The following is a 23,021-nucleotide window of genomic DNA, read 5'->3' as shown; positions in this document are numbered from 1 at the left end:
GCTTTCAAATAATGGGTTTTTTGCGGCCAACAATTTTAATTTGAATTAATGAAACCTGGAGGGCCCAAGTACATCTCTGACAACGCGGCCCTCAATGATTTGCAACGAGCAGTTGGTGCCCAGACAAGCTTATCAGCCAGTCAGACAATTGTCGCGCTGATTTGGAAGTATGTTCTAATGGAAGGAAATGCGTCTCATCAGGAGCTAAATAGATACACATTTTTCAAGCACGATAGAAGCGTCCAGATGCCGCACGCTAGGCTGGATTTAGACTATCTTGTAAAGCGGATCCATACCTATATTCTAGATCAACGAGACATCAGCATTCAACGGCTTTGCACCGTTACCAGTGCCATCTTCTCCGTTGGGGCACTTCTAGGGATTCAATCAGATACACCAGCAAGCCAGCTACTCTCCGACCTGAAGTCGTCTCCAGGGGTCCGAGCATGGGTAGCGCTCCTGTGCTCACTAATTATCGGGTTTTCACCTATTCACTCAACAAAGCTCATGACTCCATCCAGACTCCTTGTTGGCCTTTCACGTGGAGTCGCAGAGTTGGTTTCTACGCTAGATATACTGCAGGCCGAGCTAGCTATTCCATCTGTGAAGGAGCTGTCTTTGCCTGCAGACGCTCAAAAGGTTCTGCTGCGCATTGCCCGCGTCTACAGCAACCACGAACTACGCACTGCCCAGGTTGATGCACTGACATTCGTGACTGAACCGTTCCATGACATGGCTCTTTCTGTCCGTATCCTGTTAATTGCACTTCTGTTAGCTCCAGAGGCCTCTGGGACAGTAGACTCTGAAGAGCAAAGCCGAGCTCTGGCAGCACTTAAGAATGCACTTTTCTATTCGGTAATGAGTACCGTTCCAATTAGCATGCAGTTCACTATGCGCATATTTCTTCAACAGGGGGTACTACGGTTCTGCTTGTCTAAAGGATTTATTACTCTTTTTCTCGACCCTCGGTGGGCTGAAGACATAACATTTCCTACCATGCTATTTCACTACATTATATCTTTTTATTTACCCTGCTCTAGTTCCATTTTATCTACAGAGAAACTTATTCTGCGGATCTTAACCATGCTCACTATTGTTAGAGAAGACCCTCCGTCTTCAGAGTCAATGTCACTTAGAACTATCTTGTCCGCTGGCTTCAACTGTGAAGACAGCCCAAATATATTATGCGATAAGCTACTTAAATACATCTGCATCAAGCTCTGCAAAGGCGTCTCGCAAGCGTCTGTTCAGAGGGAGCTTACTACATACCTTGCCGAGCTGTATGACATCTATACTTTTTCTACTCCCTTATCAACCTGCAACCTTCCAACTAAAGCGCCTCCTTTTGCAGCTGAAATCGCCACGAAAAGCGAGAACATCAAGCACAAGTATCAAACCCTGGGCGACTCAATAAGCTGTCTACTGGACCTCCCTGTCTATTGGCTTTCCCATAACAACATGAGGTTTGTTTTTCTGAACTTTATCTACTTATTACTCAAACATAATGAAACTGAAGGGGCCAACATGCTCATGTACGCTTTATTAGGTGATGGTTCTCTTGCTAACATCATTCCTAGTGATCACTTCAAGCTTGCCCATGCAACAGTTCCATGGCTGATGGATTGTGGGATACTTAGAACTCTTTATGAACAGTCTTTCTCGTTATGCTGTATAGACAAGGCTGTGTTTCCAACGCTAGACTCCTATTCTCATGCCTTAGAGGGGAGCATTAATTCATCTGATTACCGGTTTGTCGGTCAAATCATTGCTAATCTGTTCTTTGCCCCGTACTGTCAGGAGGCCCTATCTCTCGCGTGGGATAAGCTAAGCACAATGGGGTTCACTCATAGAAGGGAGATATATTCTGCTATCATGGAGGAGCTGTCATCCATTTCTGCTTGCGCGAGGAAGGTGAAACAATGTCCTTCTTTTCTGGCTGCTTTATCGGGCATAGAGTGCAAGAGGAATTTCTACTATGTGACGCTCAAGTCCTTCATCGAACAGTATTTGATCAGTGTTCTTTGTCTGACAAACTGTTCTGGCGTCATGTCAAGCATTGCTTCTCTGCCGGCCACCTCTTTGATTCTTGTGCATGAATATGTTAAGCGCCGTCTCGAGCTGGCGGATATTCGCTCTCTTCTCTGCGGCATTATTATCTCATCACATCCACTTGTCCAGGAGTTTTATACCTGGCTGATTATACAATCTATTACTGATGAGTGTTTAGACGACGTCTCCTTAGATCAGCAAGCCAGATCGGGACATCACCTATCTCGGGAAAGTGGATGGCTCCGTAGCTACTATCGCAACTATGTCTCTGTTGCTGTCAGATTAACAATTCATGTCGATTGGACCATTAGCAAAACATCGAGTGATCTTTCCGGTCAATATTTGCTTGCAAATCTTATGGGGTCCTTGAAGTTTGGGTCTCTTCCAGCAATGTACTGCTTGAGAGAGCTTATTACCCACCTTATGGACGCTTCAGCAAACGCTGAAGTTGCAGACATGTCTCCCTTAGCGGAGTCTCTTCTTAATGGAAAGTCTCCCAGTATGCTCGCGGATACATGCATACAGAGCATAGGAGAATGCCCACTGCTTTGTGGTCCACGTACCTACTCCATGCCAGAACCACTTGCGGCGTACTTGCTTAATCCAGACACGTTTTTGCCGCTTCTACAGGCATTACCTAGTGGCGCCTTCTGGAAATGGGCCATACTATTGAAGAATGTCTCGACCTATGAGCAAACGTCGGAGCTCGTCGTTTCCACCGTTAACGAGCTTCTGTACTTCATGTCAACTCTTGCCTCCAAGGCGTCGGAGAACATCGGTCTCTTGGAAAGCCTTTATAGTACCTTTAACAAGGCCCAGTGCACGTACTTGCCACACATCCGCTACCTTTCGGGACTTTACTTCATGGCACCGCCGCCGCAAGCACTGTCTCCTGCGTCAAATGTCTTTCTAACAACTGTTTGGAACGCATTTAGAGAGTGTGGGGACTCCTCAAACGACCAGCTGGAAAGCATCGAACTCTTTACTACTGAGGACCTAAAGCTACTTCTCAACTTATCTGCGGCAGACATCAATGAGCTCATCTACCAAGTTCTTCTACCCCTCATTTTATATTCAACGCAGAGGATTTCAACGCTTTGTGCCTTCATTTGTGGAAAATTAATCACTAAGCTTCTTGACTCTGTGACGGTCAATATCAATTCTAAGCAGTCACCCCTATCTTTTATCACGAAGCTCTTTATGCAACTCATTGTGGCGCTATCGTTTTCTACACGGCAAAATAGTACCAAGGTGAGCAGGTCGTTTCCGTATCTCCTTTCCTTCTTAAGTAGTAGAAGCCTAGAAGAAGCTTCAGAAGCAGATGCACATCTGTGGGTACTTATTGTGATTTTGTTCTACTCACTGATCAAGGTCTTCGAGACTACACAGGCGCAGTTTGTTCTTCTCGGGATAGAGCGCTGCACAGACATTTTGAAAGCGGCTTCTCCCATACTCTTCAAGCGGTTTGTTTATAAAGTTATGTCCATGTGCGATGAAGACAACAGCAATGTGTATATTAAAGCATTTAAACGGCTGCATATTAACGATATAAATGAGGGAGAACATATGCCGAAGGAAGACGCAGAGAAATGTAAGAAACAAATCTTGGTCGCTCTTGAACAGACATATGGGGGGTTTCTATTGGCTCACAATTTGACACTTGTGCATATGCTTGATGCATTGCTTGGAGAATAACACAGCTGTAAACTACCATACATCGCTGTCACTTCCAGCAGACCTGTCCGGTGTTACTGGCGATGACAGCAATAGAGAAGAGTGCGCACTGGCTAGTGTGCCGGCGGTAGATCCGTCCTCTGACTCTTGGTCATACTCTCTACCTCTCTTGTCATCATGCGAGTCAGTTTCACTGCTCCAATCGTGCGCCTCCAGGTAGGAATGGACACTGACTGGAGACGGAGAAGACGAAATCATACCGTCTTCATAGTAGTTCTTGCGTACATGAAATGCTGCAGCCAACGTAGCAGGTGATCCCCTGCCATCTGTACCACAATCATGGTCTTCGTTGATGGGCGTATGAAAGCATGTGACAATGCGCTCCTCTTCGGGCCTAAAAAAGGCTTCCAAGTCTAGAGCAAACTGAGTGATACTTTCCATTATAGCCCTTGTGTCTTGCATGCGTGAGCTAAGTTGGGTAGAAACGTAAGTAAAAGCTCAAAATTTAAATTCACGCTTGATGCCGCCGGTAAAAGCACCCGGAAATGTGTCTGACTGCTACTTTGTAGGCCGCGTCTCCTTGCTCAAGTGGATATCAGAATTGCTTAATGAGCCTGTCAAGAAAGTTGAGGACCTGGCATCGGGACACCACTATTGTATGGCCCTGAATCTTGTTTATCCGGGACAGGTGAACATGCATCGTGTTCGCATGAATGCTATCAACGAGTGGGAAAGGTCAGAAAATTTTAAGATCATACAGGACGTTTTGAGTCGTAACAATATAGATAAGGGCATTGACGTCAATAAGCTAGTCACAGGGAAGTACATGGACAACTTCGAGTTCTTCCAATGGTTCAAGTGGTTCTTTGACCAAAATTACAAGGGATCCAAGTCTGGTGCTACAGAATCTGGATCTGCCAACGCTGTTACTAAAACATCAAAACCAGGAAATAGGTCAGGCAGCACCGCTGCATCCATGCAGAACCCCAAGGCCTCAAGCACGTCCGGGCCCTCAATTGACTCTAAGGAGCTTGAGGACTTACGTCGTCAAATTGCAAAGGGTCAGCTAGAGTCACAATTTTACTTTGATAAGTTGCATGAAATAGAGATATATATGGATCAAATGAACGAACTTATGACACAAGTGGAGATTGCAGAGCCAGAAGACTCTCCGTTCTACATTAAGAGTGTCGTGAAGAAGATAGAGGATATTCTGTATGCGGAGTATCATCAGTAAATAGTGCGTCACCAGGAGCAGAAGGGAGCCGTGGGCGTTCTGGTTGATCCTGCTTATGCTATTTTCTCAAAACTATCTGGACAACGTCTTCGTCGGCTAGCTTGTGGTCTTTTCCGACTCGCTGAGGACAGTGTTGGGCACTTCTACCCCACACCATTGCATACGAAAAATTGGATACCATATCATTGTGAATATTTGCACAAAGCTTCTCGACTGTATCTCCTTGTTTGAGAAAAACCGCTTCCTTTTGACTAAGATCTGCCGGACAGTTCCGCTTCTTGGTATAGATGCGTACTAACTGCAGCCGCTGCCAGATAATTCGCTTCAGGTAATCGACATTGAGATCGCACTCTGCTGAAATAACAACGGTGTCCGGCTGCTTTGCATAGTACTCGGCAGCGGGAATACTTACCATGTCAATTTTGTTGATAGCGTAGATACACGGCATATAAACTCTGTTGCCCTCTACTACGTCAATTAGGTCATCGACGGTTGCATCGCAGTGGAGAAGCACCTGACAGTTGTGGATTTTATACTCTGCAAGAGTGGCCCGTATTGTGTCGTGATCTAGGACGGTCAATACATTGTCCGAAAGCACCTGTATACCCCCCATTGAGGCTGGGCGTAGTTCAATGCTTGGTCGGCGTTTGTTCAGACGGATTCCCATAGACTCTAGCTCCTTTGTAAGGATCCGCCTCTCCTTGACTGCGTTGCATGCGCTAAGCATCATTATTATGGCGTCTGCTGTTCTAGCGGTTGCAATCACCTGTCGTCCTTTCCCTAGGCCCGTGGCGGCCCCCTCGATGATTCCTGGGAGGTCAAGAATCTGTATTGGCGCTCCATTTATCTCCATCGTGCCTGGAACACAGGTAAGAGTGGTGAATTCATAGGCTGCTGATGCAGACTCCGCGTTGGTATACCGCGTGAGAAAGGTGCTTTTCCCCACAGATGGGAACCCAACGAGTGCAATTCTAGCTTGTCCCTGCTTAACAACATCAAATCCAGACCCCTTTCCTCCAGATTTCTTTGTGACCTCGCTGATGAGCTGACTCTCCAGTCGCGCAAGCTTGGCCTTCAGGCGTCCTAGATGATGCTCTGTGGCCTTGTTCTTTTGGGTACGTGCCATCTCAGTCTTTACCTCAGCTATTTGCTCAACTATGCCCATGAGCTTATTGATTTAATTGAGACTTGGCCAAGGATAAGAAATCCACTGTGCAAGCTGTACAGACGCTGAAGGCATATTAATTTACTAACTAAACTGAAACAGGAAGAACCTAACAGAGGTGCTGACATACAGTGTGAGCACTACATGTACCTTCGCTGAAAAGCTATGTACTCGGCAGTGGAAAGGACGCTAGATTGAGCAGACGCCTGCTTAGCTGATGACAAATCATTATGGAGATTCCTTGCTATTGTGATCTTCTCTTGATGGATGTAAAGCTCATGGTCTCGCTTGGCCTTCTTTTCAGACAAAAGCTTCACAAGGAGATATACACCTATTCCAAGAATGGCCACGGCAAAGAGCGCGACAAACAAGACGTCAGACAGCAGAAGGTAGCCTTGCCGATTACGCTTACGGACGGTGTTTGACGCACAAATGTTGTACGTGCCCTTCACAAGATTGTATCCTTGCTCACATGAGCACTTATAGACCTTAGACACGGCATCCATTGTACAGTTCCCGTGACCACTGCAGTGCGTATTAAGCGACTCATCCCAGCAGTTCTCGTGGACGCAGAGAAAGAGAAAGCCGTTCTCGGTTGCAATATATTGGTGGATATATTCCGGTAAGCAAGACCGGCAGAATCTTCCTGTGTAAGGTGCGATGCAGTTGCATCTACTTGTTTTGAAATCGCAAGATCCCTTTGAGTTGCAGACAGTGAGGCTGTTGGAGACAAGAGGGTCTGTAATCACACACTCCTTTGGATAGCATGAGTCTCCTACACTGAAAGCATGGCTATTGCACTTACATATGTACAGCATGGTTGACTCTGAGTTGACAAAGGGAGTACACGTTCCGATGTTATTACATACAAGATCGACGCTAGGATTCTCCTTATCCATGCACGTTTTTGGAATGCACTCAACTCCATTTGATACCTTCTTCTCCAGGGATGTTTCTGGATTGCACTTAGTACACCCAGTGTCGTTTAAGTATGCAGAGTAACAACGACATATCCCTCCAGCTAAGTTAATTTGACAGTACCCTCTATTCCAACACTCAGTCCGGCTAGGCTCTTTTCCAATTAAACAATTCTCTGTTACGCATCGCCCATGAAAGGACATTAGAGTAAGGCCTGTATTGCCACAGTTACACTTCTGTGCACTATTATCGCATGTAGCAAAGCCTAAGTTTCCACAAAAGCTGTCTGTGAGACTGTCATAACATTCTTTGCTGTAGCACTGGTTGTCTCTACTAACATATCCCTCCTTGCACTTACATATAACTACGCTATTATCTGCTGTTGGCGTGCAAATACAGTATTCATTACTCTCCAGGCATTCGGTCATAAACAAGGCACTCGAGAATTAGCTTTTAAGAACGTGTACACTACATGCCCTGTTTACCCGATGGAACCATGAACATACATGCCTTGCTAACAACTGTTTACTTGCCGAACTGTTTCTATTTCCATAAGAGCGCGCCAGGCTATGTCTCTGCACGTGCCTTTTTGAACCGTGCACAGACCCATATCCAGGCAGCCACACCAAGGATCGTGAGGACGGCGGTCATAGAGGCCCAGACGATGACCAGGACCAGCGGGAATCTACTTACAATGAACCAGGTGAGGACGAGGACCATGACGACGCTGATGATGGTGATGACGATCCCGCTCTTGATGGTCCGCTGTATCTCTTTCCGAACGGCCTTCCGATGCTCCTCGCTGTACACCTTGCATTCGAGCTCGCCGGCCGGGACGTCGTCGAGGTCCTCGTTGTCTGTCTCCTCGGCCGTCCCGGGGGTGTCGCAGGCCCGGCTTGCGAGCTGCGGGGCCTTCGGCGGGGGCTGCGCCGGACCGGCCACCCGGGCGGCCTGCGCGGCCAGCTCGTTGATCGCGTCGAGGGTCTGGAACGCCATTGCTTTCGGAAGAGCCACAAAGCTACACGAGGATGCATGTTCATCCCTTCCGGCTCGCAGCAGGGGTCTGTAGCTCAGGGGTAGAGCGCTCGGCTGCAGTCCGAGTGGTCATCGGTTCAAATCCGGTCAGGCCCTTTTTGCCTCCGCCCGGCGCCGATAAATGGCCGCGTTCCCGACCTCCGTCTGGCTCACCAACAGCCTCACCGGGCGCCTCGAGGAGCTCAGGACCCACGCACCCAGCACAGTCCTGGCCTACATCTGCGGCCCCACGGTCTACGACTCGACCCACCTGGGCCACGCGCGCACATACGTCACCTTCGACGTCGTCCGCCGCATCCTCGAGGACTACTTCGGGCTGCGCGTTCGCTACCAGTGCAACATCACGGACGTCGACGATAAGATCATCGCCCGCGCCGTAGAGAGGGGCTCGTCCATCTTCGACATCTGCCGTAAATACGAGCAGGAGTTCCTTTCCGACATGCACACCCTCTCAGTTCGTCCCTTCACAGTGGTCACTCGCGTAACCGAGTACATGGCCGACATCATTCTCTTCATCCAGAAGATCATGGACAACGGATTTGCATATGTGAGCGCGGGGTCTGTTTACTTTGACGTGGCCGCAGCCCGCAGCGCTGGGTACTCCTATCCCAAGCTTCGGCCTCTGGGCAGTAGTTCTGACGAGCTCCAGCTCCTGATCCAGAATGCAGATGGGATGGACAGCAAGAATCGCGTCTCAGAAAAGCGCTCAGCCTCAGATTTCGCACTCTGGAAGGCATGGAAAGAAACAGAACCAGAGGATGCCAAGTGGGATGCAACCTTTTCCCACAAAAATGGCGCTGTCTCGGAACTGATCACCCTGCCCGGACGGCCTGGCTGGCACATAGAGTGCTCCGCGATGGCGGCAGCTGTGTTAGGGAAGGACACTGGAGGGGCGTTTGATCTCCACTTGGGTGGCTGTGACCTACAATTCCCTCACCACGACAATGAGCTGATCCAGTTGGAGACCTGGGCCGGGAAAAAGAACATGATAGGATGCTTCCTGCACAGTGGGCACTTGAAGATAGCAGGGGATGTTATGTCAAAGTCTAAAAAGAACTTTAAAACCGTGCGTGAGATTCTTAGCATCTTTACGGCAAACCAAGTTCGCATGCTTTTTTGCATGGTTCCATACAGCGCGTCGCTGGATTACAGCATCTCGATGATGGATGCTGCAGTTGCCAAGGACAAAAAAATCACCAGTTTCCTGTCCAATTGTCGCCAGATCATTCAGCACGAGGAAGAGCTTTCTGAGCCAATCAAGAACCTTAGATACAGTACAACGGAAGAGGCTCTTGAAGCGCAGACCATAGAGTTCCTCTCCAACGTGGATACGGCCTTCCGCAACGATATAAACATTGTTTCCGCTATGAGTCATGTGATGTTGTTGATCGATAACTGCAAGGCATACATCTTTGCATGCCAGACAGAAGGCAGGCAGGTCAGCACGTTTCTCCTATCTAATGCACGGGATAAAATTGTACATGTCCTCTCAATTATGGGTTTCTCGTATGCAAGAGGTGAAACTTCAACGGCAGAAAACGCCTTGCAAGTCGCTAGAGTCGTCTGTAACTTCAGGAGAGAAATAAAGGATCTATTGATGGCCTCAACCACTAATACTGCTGAGACAGATACCAAGACTCTAAAGAAGATGCTTCTAGGGTTGTGTGACAGGCTCAGAGATGAGCACCTACCATTGACAGGATTTGCTATCGAAGATGCAGACAAGGAGTCTTATATTAAGCCGATAAACGTTGAGGAGTGGAAGGTCCAACGCCAAAGAGAACTGGATTTAGCAGAAGCCAAAAGGCTTCAACAAGAGAAGGTGCAGCAGGAAAAGCTTGAGAAGCAGCGTTTAGAGCGCGAAAAGGCCCTAATTCCAGCCGAGAAGATGTTTCTAGAGAACGTGGAGTTCTCAGCTTTTGATGAGCGTGGGATTCCCACTCACTTGGCCGAGACGGGGCCTGACGGTAATCCTTTGCCCATACCAAAAAGCCGATACAAGAAGTTGGTGAAGGAGTGGGAGGCACAGAAGAAGCTCAATGAAAAGTATCCAAGCTGACCATTCTGCTTGTAGCAAGACAAGTTTCACCGTCAAGATTTAAAAATGAATGGCGACAACTTGGCCTCTGTACCCAGTAAAGCTAACTTTGGTATTGTAGCCATGCAGCCCTCTGCAACGCGGCGGTCTATCGCTCTCGATAGAGGCGTTTTCTTGCCAGCGGACATGCCGGAGCAAAAGCCGACGATAGCACAGGAGTCAGCAGAGATAGCTAATCGGAGAGAATCATGTTCTAACCAGTTTTTGAAGCGGTACATTGTCGCCATGCTCATCTTTGAAAAGTACGTCATAGTTATTTTGGCACTGTTGTTAGCTATATTCATTTTGACGTCCCTTATAGAGTGCGGGTACTCCCTGTATAACAGCTTTGCAACACCGCCAAATCTCATATTTGGGACATCCCAGTATGGAAGCCTTTTTAGTTCATTCTTTTATGTCCTCATTGGACTTGAGCTGATGCAGAGCGTGGCTGTGCACATAGAAACATCAGATGCTCATGTAGAAATAATCATTTTAGTCGCGATAACTGCGGTCGCACGGAAGATAATCATCCTTGACTCCGATAAAGCTACATTTGAAAAAATGGCCGGAATTTCTCTTGTAACAGGAATTTTGGGATTGACATTTTTCTTAGTTAAGATGGGGAAGCGAAATGTCCAGCAAGTTCTAATAGCCGCGGACGAGGAGAGCGCAGAGGGGAAAGCCCATTAAATGGGTAAATTAAGGATTCCAATTTTAGCAGTTTTTCAGACGTTTTGATTGTAAACTTTTTGGGGGTGTTGCTCCAGAGAGTAGGTATGAGACGCAGACAGAGTCCAATTGTTTTAGCACAATCTGATGCCAGCCACAGCCCATTGTGAAGTTGTCTGATTTAGTTGTGTCTTAAAGTGCTTTTAAAAATGGACGTGGTTAAACCTGACTTCGACTTCTCCAACAAGGTGCGCCTCTACGAGCGCGCAGAGATGATACGTATTGATGAGCTCATCGACAACTTCGAGTGGATCCAGAAGCTCTCTGTACACTTGAGAGTCATCGGCCAAGGGTTTGCCAAGAACCTGCAGAAGGCCCTCCTGAAGTCGCGCAACCCACCAAGCCCGGATCTCTTACCTTTTGAGTGTGCTCCCTATGTTAAGAGTCTCGAGGACTTCATCTCAGCGGTCAACACGCTCAATACTGGCTTGGTTTCTACGGTAGCCAACCTCGCTCAGAGCTTTCAGGAGCGTGTTGTTAAGCCATTTCGTACTGTGAGTGGGTGCATGACAAAGCTTGACAAGGAACGACAAGGAATCCTTTTGAAGAAGCGCCAGTACGATGATTTGGACTTTGATATCTTGAATATGAAACTAGGCTCTAGCGGAAACAAGATGGTTAAAGCAATATCGCAAACAACAGCTAAAATGCAGAAGTTGAAGCGCTCTTGGGAGGTGGACGAGACAGCATACAAGGAACATATGGCTAATCAGCACGCGAGCCTCGAGAAGATCGACTGGACTACAATGAGCCTCATTGCCGAGTTAACCAGTTGCATGGGTGACTACTTCATCAAGCTCAACGCAGAGGTAAGCAGCCTTTCTGCTGCGCTTGATCAACGTGCCAAGTCTGACAAGTCAGTATCCATTATGGAGGCATTTGCAGCGTATGTGGCCTCTCTTCCGGATCCTCTAATGCAGGCTGAAGGAGGCCTTGAATCCCCCAGATCCCCTGAAAATTCATGTCCAGTCACGACTAGCCATCCTCCCCAGGTCGATGCAGATAAGCCCCAGATACCTAGGGAGCAATTGGAAGATGTTAGTAACCAGTCTCAGATCGAGTCAGCTAATGAGCAACCAGCAGATAGTGCTCTTCCAGTTGATCAGGAGGCCTAATCTCGTGCTGTACTCCTTCACTTTTTGTAGAATTTAGTACTCCAACTATTGATAGTTTGTATAGCAAAGTAAATTATCAGATTGTATCTACTGTGGCATTTGCTTTGATCTTCGAGGCTATGAATCACTCTTAATCTTTTGTCAATATGCAGAGTTAGAGGTTTGCTCTCTATTAGTCCTTCGCTAGAGAAAGAGAACCGCTTCTTTCCTAATTTCAATAGCACAAACTTACACGTTTAAGTTGGCTTATTCACAATTCTGCCAGAGCCCAAGCAAGTCACATTTTAGGGCATGCTCTCTGGGATGATTAACAGGACATTCGTGGACTAATGACATCTAGGCGCTATCAGTAGAACTCACCAATGACGCGTTTATTACCGAGATGCCTGCCTCTGCAGAGGAAGCCGACGAGCACAGCGACAGCAATGTATAGGAATGCATCCCAAACAATCACTCCACAAGAGAGGCACGGTCTGAATCTGACCCCCACTCATCCTGTTCCTATCGAAGCCAGGGGGAATCGTGCCATCAGCTGGCCTCCGGTGGGTGTGCTCTTATCTCGTTCTTCTCTAGTACAACTGGTCAAGGAGAGCAAGAGCGGCTGTCTCTCACTGCTCGCGGCAACACATCAGCCTGACGGAAGAGCAGTGGCACGTGTACTCCGGCTAATGTTGGTAGGATTTCTCCTAGTTTGTGCAACCGTGCTGGCAAAGGACAGCGGGAAGGACACATGCTTCCCGGGCTACACCCTCAACACTGATACAAAGAAGTGCGACAGGAACTCAGATACACACTGCGTTGAGCACTATTCTCGGTGTCCTTCCACAGTGAACGACTTGATCTGCATCCGCGCTGTCTTGCTGCGGCGCCTCTGGGTGCGCTCCAGCTAGCGGATAGAAAGGCAGCCTGCCCACACCGCCCGCCCGGGAGCCCGGCCGGCCCGGGAGCTTTCCATAAAATACTTCGGCGGCCGCGGGCATGCGCTATGCGTTCATCGACACCGGCCTTGTCGAGGAGGTCCAGCTCTCCATAAGCGTCTCGGCGGTCCCCGTCCCGGTCTGGTGCTGGGTGAGCCGCAGCCGCCGCCTGGCCGAGGAGGACCTGCGCAAGACGGCCCAGGCCATCAAGCTCGCCTTCGACGACGAGCTCGCGCTGGCGGGGAGCGCGCGCCCCGGGCTCTGGCGGGTGAAGGAGCTCGGGGCCACGGGGGCGGCCGGCAGCGTCTACGTCGGAACCCTGTGCTCGCTCCCCCGCCCGGCCCGGCCGCGCCTGCTGGGGCCCGCCCCGCCCTCCAGGGCCCCGTCCGTGCACGACCGCGTGAACGAGTTCCTCTTCAACGAGGTGCACAACTTTGACGTCGGCGCCGCCCGGGCGTTTCCCCTCTCCGAGCACCTGCAGCACAGCCCGGGGCCCCACTCGTACGCCGTCTCCCTGCTCTTCGCGGCCGGGGCATTGGGCGGGGGGCTGTACGGCGCCGCGAACAACCTGGCCCGGAGCTTCCTCGCCAGCGTCGAGGGCCACCTCCGCGGCCTCCGCCCCGGGACCGTGGCCGCGGTGAGGGACCTCGTCTCCCAGGAGATCCACCACCTTCTCTGCTCCCTCTCGCAGCTCGCGCCGCCCCGTAGCCTGCCCGCCGCCCGGCCGTCGAGCCCCCTGCAGCCCCCTCCTCTCCCGGGCGCCTTCCGCGACCTCCAGGCCGAGTACGGGGGCAGTCCGGCGCCGGGGCTCGCAGACGCCCTTGCTCCCCCCGCCCCCGCGGGCCTCGGCGCCACGCTGCTCTCCTTCGCGTCCGAGCAGGACCTGCGCTCGCACCTCCGCGCGCTGGAGCAGGACGTCGTTGCGGGCCACTACCTGAGGCTGGAGCCGGCCTCGCAGGGCATCCGGCCCCCGGGAGGCCAGGCCGCCTGCAGGTACTGCGTGCTGCGCTACACGGAGGAGCAGCACCGGGCGGCCTCGCGGCTCCTCAACGTCTACCGCAGGGAGGGCGCGCGGTTCGTGAACCTGGTCCTGAGCAACCTCTGCTGCGCCGACTTCAGGATCGCCTACCTCGGCCCGTACCCGCTGGCCCGGCTGCTGGACGACACCGTCGCCGCGCTGCTTCCCGAGCACAGGCGGCAGCTCTTCAGGGCCCGCGCCGCCCACACGCCCCTGGACGTCGCCTACTGCACCTGCGCGGGCTCCCCCTGCACGCTCCTCCTGGAGCACAGGCCGGCGGTTTCGGCCTTCAACGTGCTCTACAGCGCGGCCCCGGACCCGCCCGGACACACCGGCAGACAGGCAGAGGACGGCCAGGGCGGCGCGGAGCCTTCTTCGGAGCCCGTCTCTCGCGGGAGGGCGTGCCAACGGTGCGGCAGGCCGCTCTACGTGCCGCGGCTCCACCTCGACGCCTCGTCCCAGGTGCTCTCCGCAGACCCGGGCTCCGGCTGCCTTGCGCTGCAGCAGTTCTGCGCCGCCACGGGGAGGCCCCTCTGCGTCGTCAACCTCCTGGCCGATGACGTCGAGGGCGGCTGCTTCGTCGCCTCTCTCTCCGCGGTGCCGCACCTCCAGAGGCTCCCCGCCCCGCGCGCCGAGAAGATCCTCCCCTCGAGGCGGAGCCCCCTGCTGCTCGCCTCCGGCAGGGCGCCGGGGCTCTACTGCGACGACGGCTCTGCCTTCTACGGCCACCTCCTCCGGCGGCTCCTGGCGGCGCCCCGCGCTGCGCGGAGGTTCGTGCTCGGCTGCCGGCTCCTGCGCCTCCAGTACTACTTTTCGTCCGTCGCGGAGCTGGGGCTGCTGGACTACCTCCGGCTCGCGGCGCAGACGCCCCCCGACCCCTCTGCGCCGAGGAGGGCCCAGGGCCGGCTGGCGGACATCCGCTCGCTCTCCGAGCTGGCCAGCGCCCCGCCCGCCGGCCCGCTCTACCTGGCCCTCCCGATCTCGCGGGAGCGGATCGCCTCTGTCTGCGGCCTGCTGGAGCACAGCCTCTGCAGCCTGAACGGTGCGTTCACCCTGCGAGACAGCGCGAACAGGGAGGAGCCCCTCATCCACGTCCTGCTGGCGAACGGGTTCCGGGCCGTCGGGCTCCCGGACGTCTGCCTCCCCGTCAGCGACGCGGCCAAGTGGGCGCAGATCTGCGCGGGGGCGTTCGGCGCCTCCGGGCTGTCCTGCCTGGTCCGGCTGCGGAGCAACGGCCAGGTCATCACGTCGGACCTCGTCCCGTTCGGGGTCGCGACGGTGACGAACCACCGCGTGGTCGCCGACGGGGACGAGTTCCCGCACGCGTCGCTGGCCATGAAGTGCGGCATTCTGGGGGCATAGGCCCTCCTTAAAATGTCCGCGGGCCCCGCCGGTGCCGCCCTCTCCCCGCCGGCCGTGCCAGGGGACGGGGCGCACGCGCTGTACGCCGCCCGGGTCCGTAAATGCATGCTGAGTGTGAACGTGCGCCTCGAGCAGAGGACCTTTCTGGCGTTCTTCGGGCTGGCGGCCCGCACCCTGGAGCTCACGGGGGACCCGGACGTCCTGGCCGACACCATCCAGAGGAGCCTGTGCGTCGAGGAGGGGCGGGCCGCGGCGCTGGGGGACGGCGTGGCGAGGGGCCGCCGGGAGGCCGAGGCCCGGGGGAGCCGCCCGCTCGACCCGAGGGAGCGCCGGCTGCTCGAGCGGTACGGGCCCGGTGGGGATGCAGAGAAGCCGGCCTGCGAGCCGCCGCGCACCCCCCTGCCGGCCGCGGGCGCCATCGCGGGCTCCCTGGTCGAGGTCTCGCTCAGCAGCCTCGGCGCCCTCTCGTCCCTCCCGCAGTCCCACGAGGCCCACGGCACGCTCTGGGTCGTGCCCCGCGCCCCCGGGTCCGGGGACGGCCTGCTGGCAGACCTCGCGGTCTTCGCCGAGGGCGTCTCCCTCTCCGAGTTCGTCCTCGGGGAGGGCGCGCGGGCGCTGCGGGGCTATGCGGCCCGCTTCCCCACCGCCCACGCCGCGTGCCTCTGCGCCTACTCCGTCTGCCAGCGGAACTTCCTCGTGGGGCCGGCCCTCCGGCGCAGCAGCGTCTACGCATACGCAGAGGCCCCCGGGCGCGACCTCCGCACGCTGTCGGAGCGCGTGGATGGGACGCCCGCCGTGAGCGACGTCGAGCTCTCCGGCTCCTCCGATGGGACGGGAGAGCCTCCAGACGAGCCGCCCATCAAGAGGGCCCAGCGGCGCGTCGTGCTCAACACCGACGACGGGACCACGAGGACCAAGGTCCGGGCGGGCGCGCCCTTCGGCGACCCGGCCTGCGTCGTGCGGCTCACAGGCATCCCCGACGCGTACCGGGGGGCCGGCTTCCGGGGGCTGGGGGTCCTGAAGGGGAAGACGCCCCCGGACCGCGTCCTGCACGGCGAGGAGGCCGGGGAGTACGTGATGTACATCGGCTTCAGGCACGCCGCGCCCCTGCAGAAGTTCGCCGAGGCCTGCAGAAGGGCCCGCGACCGGGGCGTCGGGATCCGGGCCGTCCAGGGGCGCGTGCCCGGCGACTGCTCCGGCCTCGCGGCCCTCGACCCCGGGGACGTCTGGTGCGGCGCCGGGGGCCCTGCAGAGGCGGCCCAGGGCCCCGTCGTGGAGGTCGCCCACCTGCCCGAGGCCTACCGAGATCTCGGGCGGCGCGAGGGCTTCTGGTGCGGCGAGGACCGCCCGCTGCTGTGGTGGAACCTGCTGAGCCGGGTCGTGCAGGACGAGGGGGGCGGGGGGACCCTCTACTTCTGCTTCAAGTACCGGGAGGGCAAGGAGGCCAGCTCCGCCAAGTGGTTCAGGAAGCGCCTGGCCAGCGCGCTGCGCGAGGAGGGCGTGAGCGGCGTATCTGTCGCCGTCCTCGACCGCGTGCCCCCCGGGCTCGAGGGCCGCGACGTGGAGCTCCCCGCTCCCAGGCAATAGGTCTGCGGCCGCGAGCAGGACCCGCTGATGGCAATTTACTACCTAGGCCCGCAGGCGCTCGAGCCGACCGCAGAGTGCCAGCCCACCGGAGCACGGCGTGAAGCAGGTGGAGACGACAGAGGATCCCTCAGGACGCTTGATCTGCCTTCTTGTCGCAAATAAAACTTTTGCCTCTACTGCTTTTCTCTCTTCCGACATAGCTAATGTCTCCGTATGGTCTTACATGTGCAATGGCACTATTGGCGACCCGCACAAAGGCAAACATCTTAACGTGTTAAAAAATTGAGATAATTTATGTCTGTCTCGCGTAAACTTACCCCGTCATCCTTTGATGTAGCTGTTTTGGCTAAAGAGCTTTCGGCTATTCTGGTTAATACACGCCTTAATTCTGTTACAAATCTCTCCAAGACCACCTATCTTCTTCGGTTTCATGCATCCACTACAGTCATTGATCAGTGCCAAACAAAGAATCAGACACTAATAGATACATACTCGAAGCCGTCAATCATAATAGAGCCGGGGTTTTATATGCATGCTACACGCTTTGACTGGAGCAAGGCGATACCGCCTACGGCGTTCTCAAATAGGCTCAGAACAGAAATATGCAATATGATATGCACAGGAGTCAGTCAGTTCTACTTTGATCGTGTAATCATCCTGGAGTTTAGCCGATATAACAGCGACTTGAAAAGATACTTGATAGTTGAGTTGTACGGACGCGGAAATTTGATTTTGACAGATGAGGCTTATAAGGTTCTGGTAACACAATCCAAAATGCCTGGGCAGCACGTGGGTGGAAACTATTTTAGTATGCATGGAGATGATCGCGTTATTCTTATGGACATAGAGAAGCTCTGCACACTTGATCACTTCAGACAAATCATTGCCAAAGCCAGCAAGCAGAAGGGCCAGAATGCATCTTTTCGCGCGGCGCTTGCAAAGGACTTCTTTCTTGGCGGATCTGCATCGGCCATTGTTCTGCGGGCAGTTAATTGCAAAACTAGCATCAAGGCAAAAGCAGTCCAAGAGGACGAGCAGCTTGTGATAAAGCTTTGGAAGGTTTGCGAAGGCGTTCTGAAATGTCTTATTGAGGCCGCCAAATCATCTTTTGATTCTCTCTTATCAAAAGGATATATCTACTTTTATCGGGAGGACGAGTTGGCCATCGTTGACACGGGTGAGGGGGACTTGGATGATACTATCATGACCGCTATACGTGTAGCAGAATATCATATTTTTGATATACGCTCCATCTACCAGGAGGGAGCGCTGTACAGAGCCGAAGATATAAGGGAGTATGAGTCCTATAACAAGACCTTGGATGAATATAATTCTTTCTTAGTGACTGCAAGGGCTTATCAAAATAGAGCTCAACTGATTCAAAAGGCCAAGTCGACAATAGCTCATGCACAAGACACGACAGAGGACCGCATGGCCTCTCTGCTCAACTCAGCGACACAGAAACGCCTTTTGGCGGAGTGCATTCTTTGGAAGGCCACTGAGATTGACTATCTCACTAAACAAATGGAGTTCCTCTTTAAGACTGGACGCATTACATGGAACGATGTCATCGCTTGGATGAATTGTGGTAGTACGGACATCCCGCTTTTGGAGGCTATTTCTTCAATAGATGTAGTCCGGAAGCTTGTTTCTTTTAATATATCTATTTTTGCATCTGATATTCATAATATGTGCTACACGGATTGTACACCATTCTTAGCCCTAAGCAAATTTAGAGCAACAGAAAAGCAAGGGATCTTAGATTTAGAGGCTAGTAATGAGACCGAAGACAATAACGAGCAGCAAGTGTGCGGCTCGTGTGGAGATACTAAGATAGTGTCAGATCCCACGGAACCCATAGTTATCTCTGTAGATGTTCCCTTTAAGGGAGCAGCAGGAACCACCGCTCACATAATAGCTAAAACACTCTTCGAGGCAGCAAAAGCTGCAGAGGAGAAGTGTAAGAGAACCCTCGGGCACTCATCAGCCTACTTTGATAAAGTAGAAAAGAAGGCTACTGCGGATATAGATAGTGTTATGAAAGAGACTGATGCAGAGCTAATCGCTCTGCAGCATCAGCGATCACCACTCTGGTTTGAAAAGTTTCACTGGTTCTTTAGCACTGATGGATATCTGGTTTTATCGGGCAGGGATGCTCAATCCAATGAGTTGCTGGTTAAAAAGTTCATGTCATCAAACGATATATTTGTCCACTCTGAAGCTCATGGAGCAGCCTGCACCATCGTCAAAGCTCCTCGACTTACCACCACAGATATACCTCAGCAGAATACGGTCTTAAGATGGGTACCTCCAGTGCAGACAATGCTGGAAGCTGGGGCGTTTACAGTTATTCATAGTAAAATGTGGGCACAGAAGGTCGGGACACAGTCTTACTGGGTGTATGCGGACCAGGTCTCTAAGACAGCCCCGGCCGGCATGTATATTGGAACGGGATCATTTGTCATACGTGGAAAGCGAAACTTCATCCCCCAACAGCCCCTAGAACTGGGTGTGGCACTTTTGTGGAGGTACGATACTGCAAATGTCATGGATCCGGCCTCAGAGGCACCGCCGCCATGGCAGGTAGCATATAGCGATAAAAATGAATCCATAATCTGTACTACGGAAGACGCAGGGCAGACAGTTGACGAGTCCGGTAAGCTCTTGGTTCTTAGCACTCAAAAGCAGAAATCTCAGGTTACCACTGCGGAGCAAGTACTAAAAGACAGCAACAAGGATGAGAGAAAGCGACTCCAAAAGGAGCGACAAGCCAAAATCAGGGTACAGAAGCAGCAAGCGAAGATAAAGCGCCTCATATCAGAAGGTCGTTTGGAAGAGGCTGAAAGTTACAAGAAAATGATATCGGCTCAGCGAGGTGAGGATTCCCAGGACGATACCGGGGATGAGGGAAGTATCTGTTCTTCGGACTTTTGTTGTCTCTGTGGCATTCTAGGTCACAATAAGAACACCTGTACTACCAGCTCTATGAGTAAGGACTATAAGACTCTATTTGACGCACACATTTCGCCTGTATTAGCCACTATGTGGAAAAGCGTCGCTTCTATTCCGCCGTTTACCTATACTACTGGTGACACAGTTATTCATTCAGGTGAGGTTTTGTTAGAAGAAGATCAAGACGGCTTTCAAAAGCATATCGACAAGGGCAATGGGGAGCAAAACGTGACCTCGCTAAGCGTGTCTGCTATGATTAGCACGAAAAGGCCTGCCGAGGGTGAGCTGCCAGGATTGGTTGTTATGATAGCTCCTTATTCTGTAGTGGAGCGCTTCTTCGGTGTCATTCGAATAATTCCTGGTGACATAACAAAGGGAAAGACCCATCGTTTAGTGCAGAAGATGCTTTTGGATGACAAGGGATTGGAGCTCTCCCGCTACGAGCAGCTCTGCATCAAGCAGATTCCAGAGCACGCCATAGTACTAGGGATACCAGGGTCTATGAACGTCCAATCTTGTAAAACAAAGAAATAATTTGCTGGCTTCAAGCTCCAAAAAAGGGTAAACGTCTGACTTAAATGCTTGTCTACCTTATTTCCTTTGGAATACTGGGCACGTTGGCAATGCGTTCTGCAGACCCGATTCGGACAGAGCTGCTTATAACAAGTTCGCTTTCCAAGAGGCACCTAAACGTGGTTAATCAGTCTCGGTGGACAGGCTCTCTCCGAACTATATACTCCAGAATCCACAGCGTTGTGCAGAGAGCTCCATATTTCTTTAACCCTTCGTATTGTAGACTTGGCTCACACGATTATTACCATTCTCAGAAGCCCTTCTTTATTAGCCGCTCTTCTGCATTACAGGAAGAGGGAGAGATACCTAGTAGCCCACCTGACTATATAGATGTGAAGCTGGGGCCGGCAACAACCTCATATAGGGGAAATTGGAGCGTTGCCCAAGGAAACTCTGGCTCTCTGAGACTATATACCCCCAGTCCGGATAGGGCAGCTGGTGGAATGATGCTTGCGAGTATCTTCGACTTGACGTGGACAACTGAGTACTATTCGCAGAAAAAAGACAGTGGCGAGCTTCTCACACAACCCCGCAACGTTAGTGCGGCTATCTATTTGATGAACGGATCCTACATAAACAGCGATTCACACTATTTTGTGGGCTATGGATACTACTATCCGTCTCAGCAGAAAGGCCTGATAAAGCTGATTATACCGTCACTATCAAAGCAGCCAGCTCTTGATTTGAATATTACAGAAGTGGATGCTTATATTAATGGTGATGAACCATGGCCATCATATGTGACAAGTGATGATATGCTAGGAGAGTTCAAATTTAATGAGACTTGTACGACTTCGAATTCGTCTGATTTGGAACGCCCAAATGCATGCGACTATTACTTATTTTTCAGCATTTCTAACACAACAAGGCCGATAAAAGGCCACACTTATCCACCGGATTTCGCGGCCCAGATTCGGCAGGAAGGCAGACCTCTTGCCGGTAGTACCACTGAGGAGATAGTTCCCTTAATAGAATATCGGCTTTATTCAGCGAAGTGCTGTGTTGATATGCAGACACGCTCTCTTATTTATAACTCGGCTCAAGAAATGACTCAGGCGATGGTCTACGGAGGAGTGGTGTCCATCTTTGCCATTCTCACAGCCGTTCTTAGTGCACATTCATTGACAAAATTGGTTTCTCCAGTACGACTTGCTCAGCTGACTATGGCATCCATTGTGATGCAAACGACGATTGATGCACTTCTAGCTATCAACGGGGTCAACTACGCGTTTGAATTTCAGAACTCACTAGGTCCTCTGCTTCTTGCAGCGGTCGCTTTCTTTATCATATGTCTCATCATCGACATCCAGCTTCTTATGCTCAAACAGCGGCAGATGATGATAGATAGAAACAGAGGTCAGAATCCACAGATTGGAATAAAAATATATTGCATATTCTACCTGGTTATGCTCGGATCTATGATTGTGAGCTCGTACATCCCGTTTAAGTTTCTCTTTTACTTCTTTCTTCTCTTGTCATCTTATTGGGTCCCACAGTGCTATCATATGTATAAAATACGATCTCCTACAATGGGATACACGTACACGTACGTAGTTTTCACAACAATCCTTCGCGTGGTTCCAATATGGTACTTCTACTGTTATCCGAAGAACTTTCTAGGGTACGAAACCGTTTCGTTCTACCAGTATCTTCTATTTTTCTGGGTCTTTCTACAGCTCACTATAATGCTGGCCCTTATGGCTACACACAAGAATCGATACAAAGCGTTTGTCGCCAAAGGGTCTCACTCCATATACACATACACTAATAAGCTTCTTTCACAGCATGTTCTTACAGACTTTGACTACGTTGACCACGTAAGCAATCAGCGGAGAGAAGCAGAGACGCCACGTGAGTTTTTGGCGCGACTTGAATCAGATGCCGGGCAGTCCTTTCCGTTTGTTATGTCATATTTCCAGAAGCCTAGCTCTACCATTCGTGCATACTCTAACCAAGCAACAGTTACTGTTTTACCATCAAGTGAGGAGTTACAGCTAGAGAGCGAGTTTTATCAGCATTATTGCATGAATCCTTTACATAAGCACAGCTCTCTATACTCAGAAGATATGACTGTGGCTGCCCTTGCCTCGTGTACTACGTACTTACAGTCTCGACTATCCTGTCAGCAAGCTCTTTTGTACACTGATGTCAGGGATCCTGAAGGCAGCCTCATGAACTGCTTCTACATGGTGAAACCGAAAGACGTATCTGAATGTGTTATTTGCAGTATTTGCTTTGATTATATCACCCTCACAGAAAAGCACATTAACCTTTTCTCTGAGTCATCGAAAAAGGCACACGAGTTGGACGCGCAAGCGATAAAAGATATATTGGAAGACATAAACACATCAGGAAAGTTGTCAGGAGAGGAAGAGCCACCTCAGCAGAAGTCGTCAGCTGATTCTGATCGGGATCTCTGGACTACCCCATGCGGACACATCTTTCATGCTGCCTGTCTACGCCGCTGGATGGACGAGACCCTTCAGTGTCCAGTTGATCGAGCGGCACTGCCACTTCCAGCCTACTAAAGTATCTTCTGCTGAGTAAGTGGAGAATGGATTTTTTCTGCTCATTACTAGCTGAAGCAACCAATTAATAATTCAATGTTAA

At 51.7% G+C, this 23,021-nt stretch overlaps 14 protein-coding genes and 1 non-coding gene across 15 annotated transcripts; 11 read left to right on the top strand and 4 right to left on the bottom strand.

The window, feature by feature from the left end:
- Positions 1-48: 48 nt before the first annotated feature.
- GL50803_005874 (uncharacterized protein) lies at positions 49-3,744 on the top strand (the record flags this gene model as incomplete). Its single annotated transcript, XM_001706024.1, has 1 exon — positions 49-3,744. The coding sequence occupies one exon, from the start codon at positions 49-51 to the stop codon at positions 3,742-3,744; it is 3,696 nt and encodes a 1,231-aa protein (XP_001706076.1).
- A 12-nt stretch (positions 3,745-3,756) lies between these two features.
- Positions 3,757-4,164, bottom strand: GL50803_005873 (uncharacterized protein; the record flags this gene model as incomplete). The annotated part of the gene is made up of 1 exon (XM_001706022.2): positions 3,757-4,164. One exon carries the CDS (start codon positions 4,162-4,164, stop codon positions 3,757-3,759), a length of 408 nt encoding a protein of 135 aa, XP_001706074.2.
- Positions 4,165-4,243: 79 nt separating this feature from the next.
- On the top strand, positions 4,244-4,960 carry GL50803_0014048 (Microtubule binding protein EB1; the record flags this gene model as incomplete). Its single annotated transcript, XM_001706021.1, has 1 exon — positions 4,244-4,960. One exon carries the CDS (start codon positions 4,244-4,246, stop codon positions 4,958-4,960), a length of 717 nt encoding a protein of 238 aa, XP_001706073.1.
- A 58-nt stretch (positions 4,961-5,018) lies between these two features.
- GL50803_005871 (Developmentally regulated GTP-binding protein 1) lies at positions 5,019-6,125 on the bottom strand (the record flags this gene model as incomplete). The annotated part of the gene is made up of 1 exon (XM_001706020.1): positions 5,019-6,125. The coding sequence occupies one exon, from the start codon at positions 6,123-6,125 to the stop codon at positions 5,019-5,021; it is 1,107 nt and encodes a 368-aa protein (XP_001706072.1).
- A 140-nt stretch (positions 6,126-6,265) lies between these two features.
- GL50803_0014047 (Tenascin-like protein) lies at positions 6,266-7,471 on the bottom strand (the record flags this gene model as incomplete). The annotated part of the gene is made up of 1 exon (XM_001706018.1): positions 6,266-7,471. The coding sequence occupies one exon, from the start codon at positions 7,469-7,471 to the stop codon at positions 6,266-6,268; it is 1,206 nt and encodes a 401-aa protein (XP_001706070.1).
- A 139-nt stretch (positions 7,472-7,610) lies between these two features.
- On the bottom strand, positions 7,611-8,039 carry GL50803_0014046 (uncharacterized protein; the record flags this gene model as incomplete). Its single annotated transcript, XM_001706017.1, has 1 exon — positions 7,611-8,039. One exon carries the CDS (start codon positions 8,037-8,039, stop codon positions 7,611-7,613), a length of 429 nt encoding a protein of 142 aa, XP_001706069.1.
- Positions 8,040-8,102: 63 nt separating this feature from the next.
- On the top strand, positions 8,103-8,174 carry GL50803_00t0040. Its single transcript has one exon. It is a non-coding gene; the product is annotated as a tRNA-Cys (tRNA).
- Positions 8,175-8,199: 25 nt separating this feature from the next.
- Positions 8,200-10,137, top strand: GL50803_005867 (Cysteinyl-tRNA synthetase; the record flags this gene model as incomplete). The annotated part of the gene is made up of 1 exon (XM_001706015.1): positions 8,200-10,137. The coding sequence occupies one exon, from the start codon at positions 8,200-8,202 to the stop codon at positions 10,135-10,137; it is 1,938 nt and encodes a 645-aa protein (XP_001706067.1).
- A 45-nt stretch (positions 10,138-10,182) lies between these two features.
- Positions 10,183-10,848, top strand: GL50803_005866 (Phosphate-starvation-inducible E family protein; the record flags this gene model as incomplete). The annotated part of the gene is made up of 1 exon (XM_001706014.1): positions 10,183-10,848. The coding sequence occupies one exon, from the start codon at positions 10,183-10,185 to the stop codon at positions 10,846-10,848; it is 666 nt and encodes a 221-aa protein (XP_001706066.1).
- A 188-nt stretch (positions 10,849-11,036) lies between these two features.
- Positions 11,037-12,002, top strand: GL50803_0014045 (uncharacterized protein; the record flags this gene model as incomplete). Its single annotated transcript, XM_001706013.1, has 1 exon — positions 11,037-12,002. The coding sequence occupies one exon, from the start codon at positions 11,037-11,039 to the stop codon at positions 12,000-12,002; it is 966 nt and encodes a 321-aa protein (XP_001706065.1).
- A 362-nt stretch (positions 12,003-12,364) lies between these two features.
- Positions 12,365-12,892, top strand: GL50803_00100969 (uncharacterized protein; the record flags this gene model as incomplete). The annotated part of the gene is made up of 1 exon (XM_038045598.1): positions 12,365-12,892. The coding sequence occupies one exon, from the start codon at positions 12,365-12,367 to the stop codon at positions 12,890-12,892; it is 528 nt and encodes a 175-aa protein (XP_037902000.1).
- Positions 12,893-12,980: 88 nt separating this feature from the next.
- Positions 12,981-15,299, top strand: GL50803_00112018 (uncharacterized protein; the record flags this gene model as incomplete). The annotated part of the gene is made up of 1 exon (XM_001706012.1): positions 12,981-15,299. The coding sequence occupies one exon, from the start codon at positions 12,981-12,983 to the stop codon at positions 15,297-15,299; it is 2,319 nt and encodes a 772-aa protein (XP_001706064.1).
- A 12-nt stretch (positions 15,300-15,311) lies between these two features.
- Positions 15,312-16,886, top strand: GL50803_00112017 (uncharacterized protein; the record flags this gene model as incomplete). Its single annotated transcript, XM_001706011.1, has 1 exon — positions 15,312-16,886. The coding sequence occupies one exon, from the start codon at positions 15,312-15,314 to the stop codon at positions 16,884-16,886; it is 1,575 nt and encodes a 524-aa protein (XP_001706063.1).
- Positions 16,887-17,180: 294 nt separating this feature from the next.
- Positions 17,181-20,372, top strand: GL50803_004043 (Serologically defined colon cancer antigen 1; the record flags this gene model as incomplete). The annotated part of the gene is made up of 1 exon (XM_001706009.1): positions 17,181-20,372. The coding sequence occupies one exon, from the start codon at positions 17,181-17,183 to the stop codon at positions 20,370-20,372; it is 3,192 nt and encodes a 1,063-aa protein (XP_001706061.1).
- Positions 20,373-20,416: 44 nt separating this feature from the next.
- GL50803_004044 (RING-finger domain-containing protein) lies at positions 20,417-22,939 on the top strand (the record flags this gene model as incomplete). Its single annotated transcript, XM_001706008.1, has 1 exon — positions 20,417-22,939. The coding sequence occupies one exon, from the start codon at positions 20,417-20,419 to the stop codon at positions 22,937-22,939; it is 2,523 nt and encodes an 840-aa protein (XP_001706060.1).
- Between the last annotated feature and the right edge of the window lie 82 nt (positions 22,940-23,021).

Source organism: Giardia intestinalis, chromosome 4, assembly GCF_000002435.2.
Source record: "Giardia intestinalis strain WB C6 chromosome 4, whole genome shotgun sequence".
Classification (NCBI taxonomy): domain Eukaryota; phylum Fornicata; order Diplomonadida; family Hexamitidae; genus Giardia; species Giardia duodenalis.
Note: the sequence above shows the minus strand (reverse complement) of the source record. Positions and strands in the feature narration are given on the sequence as shown.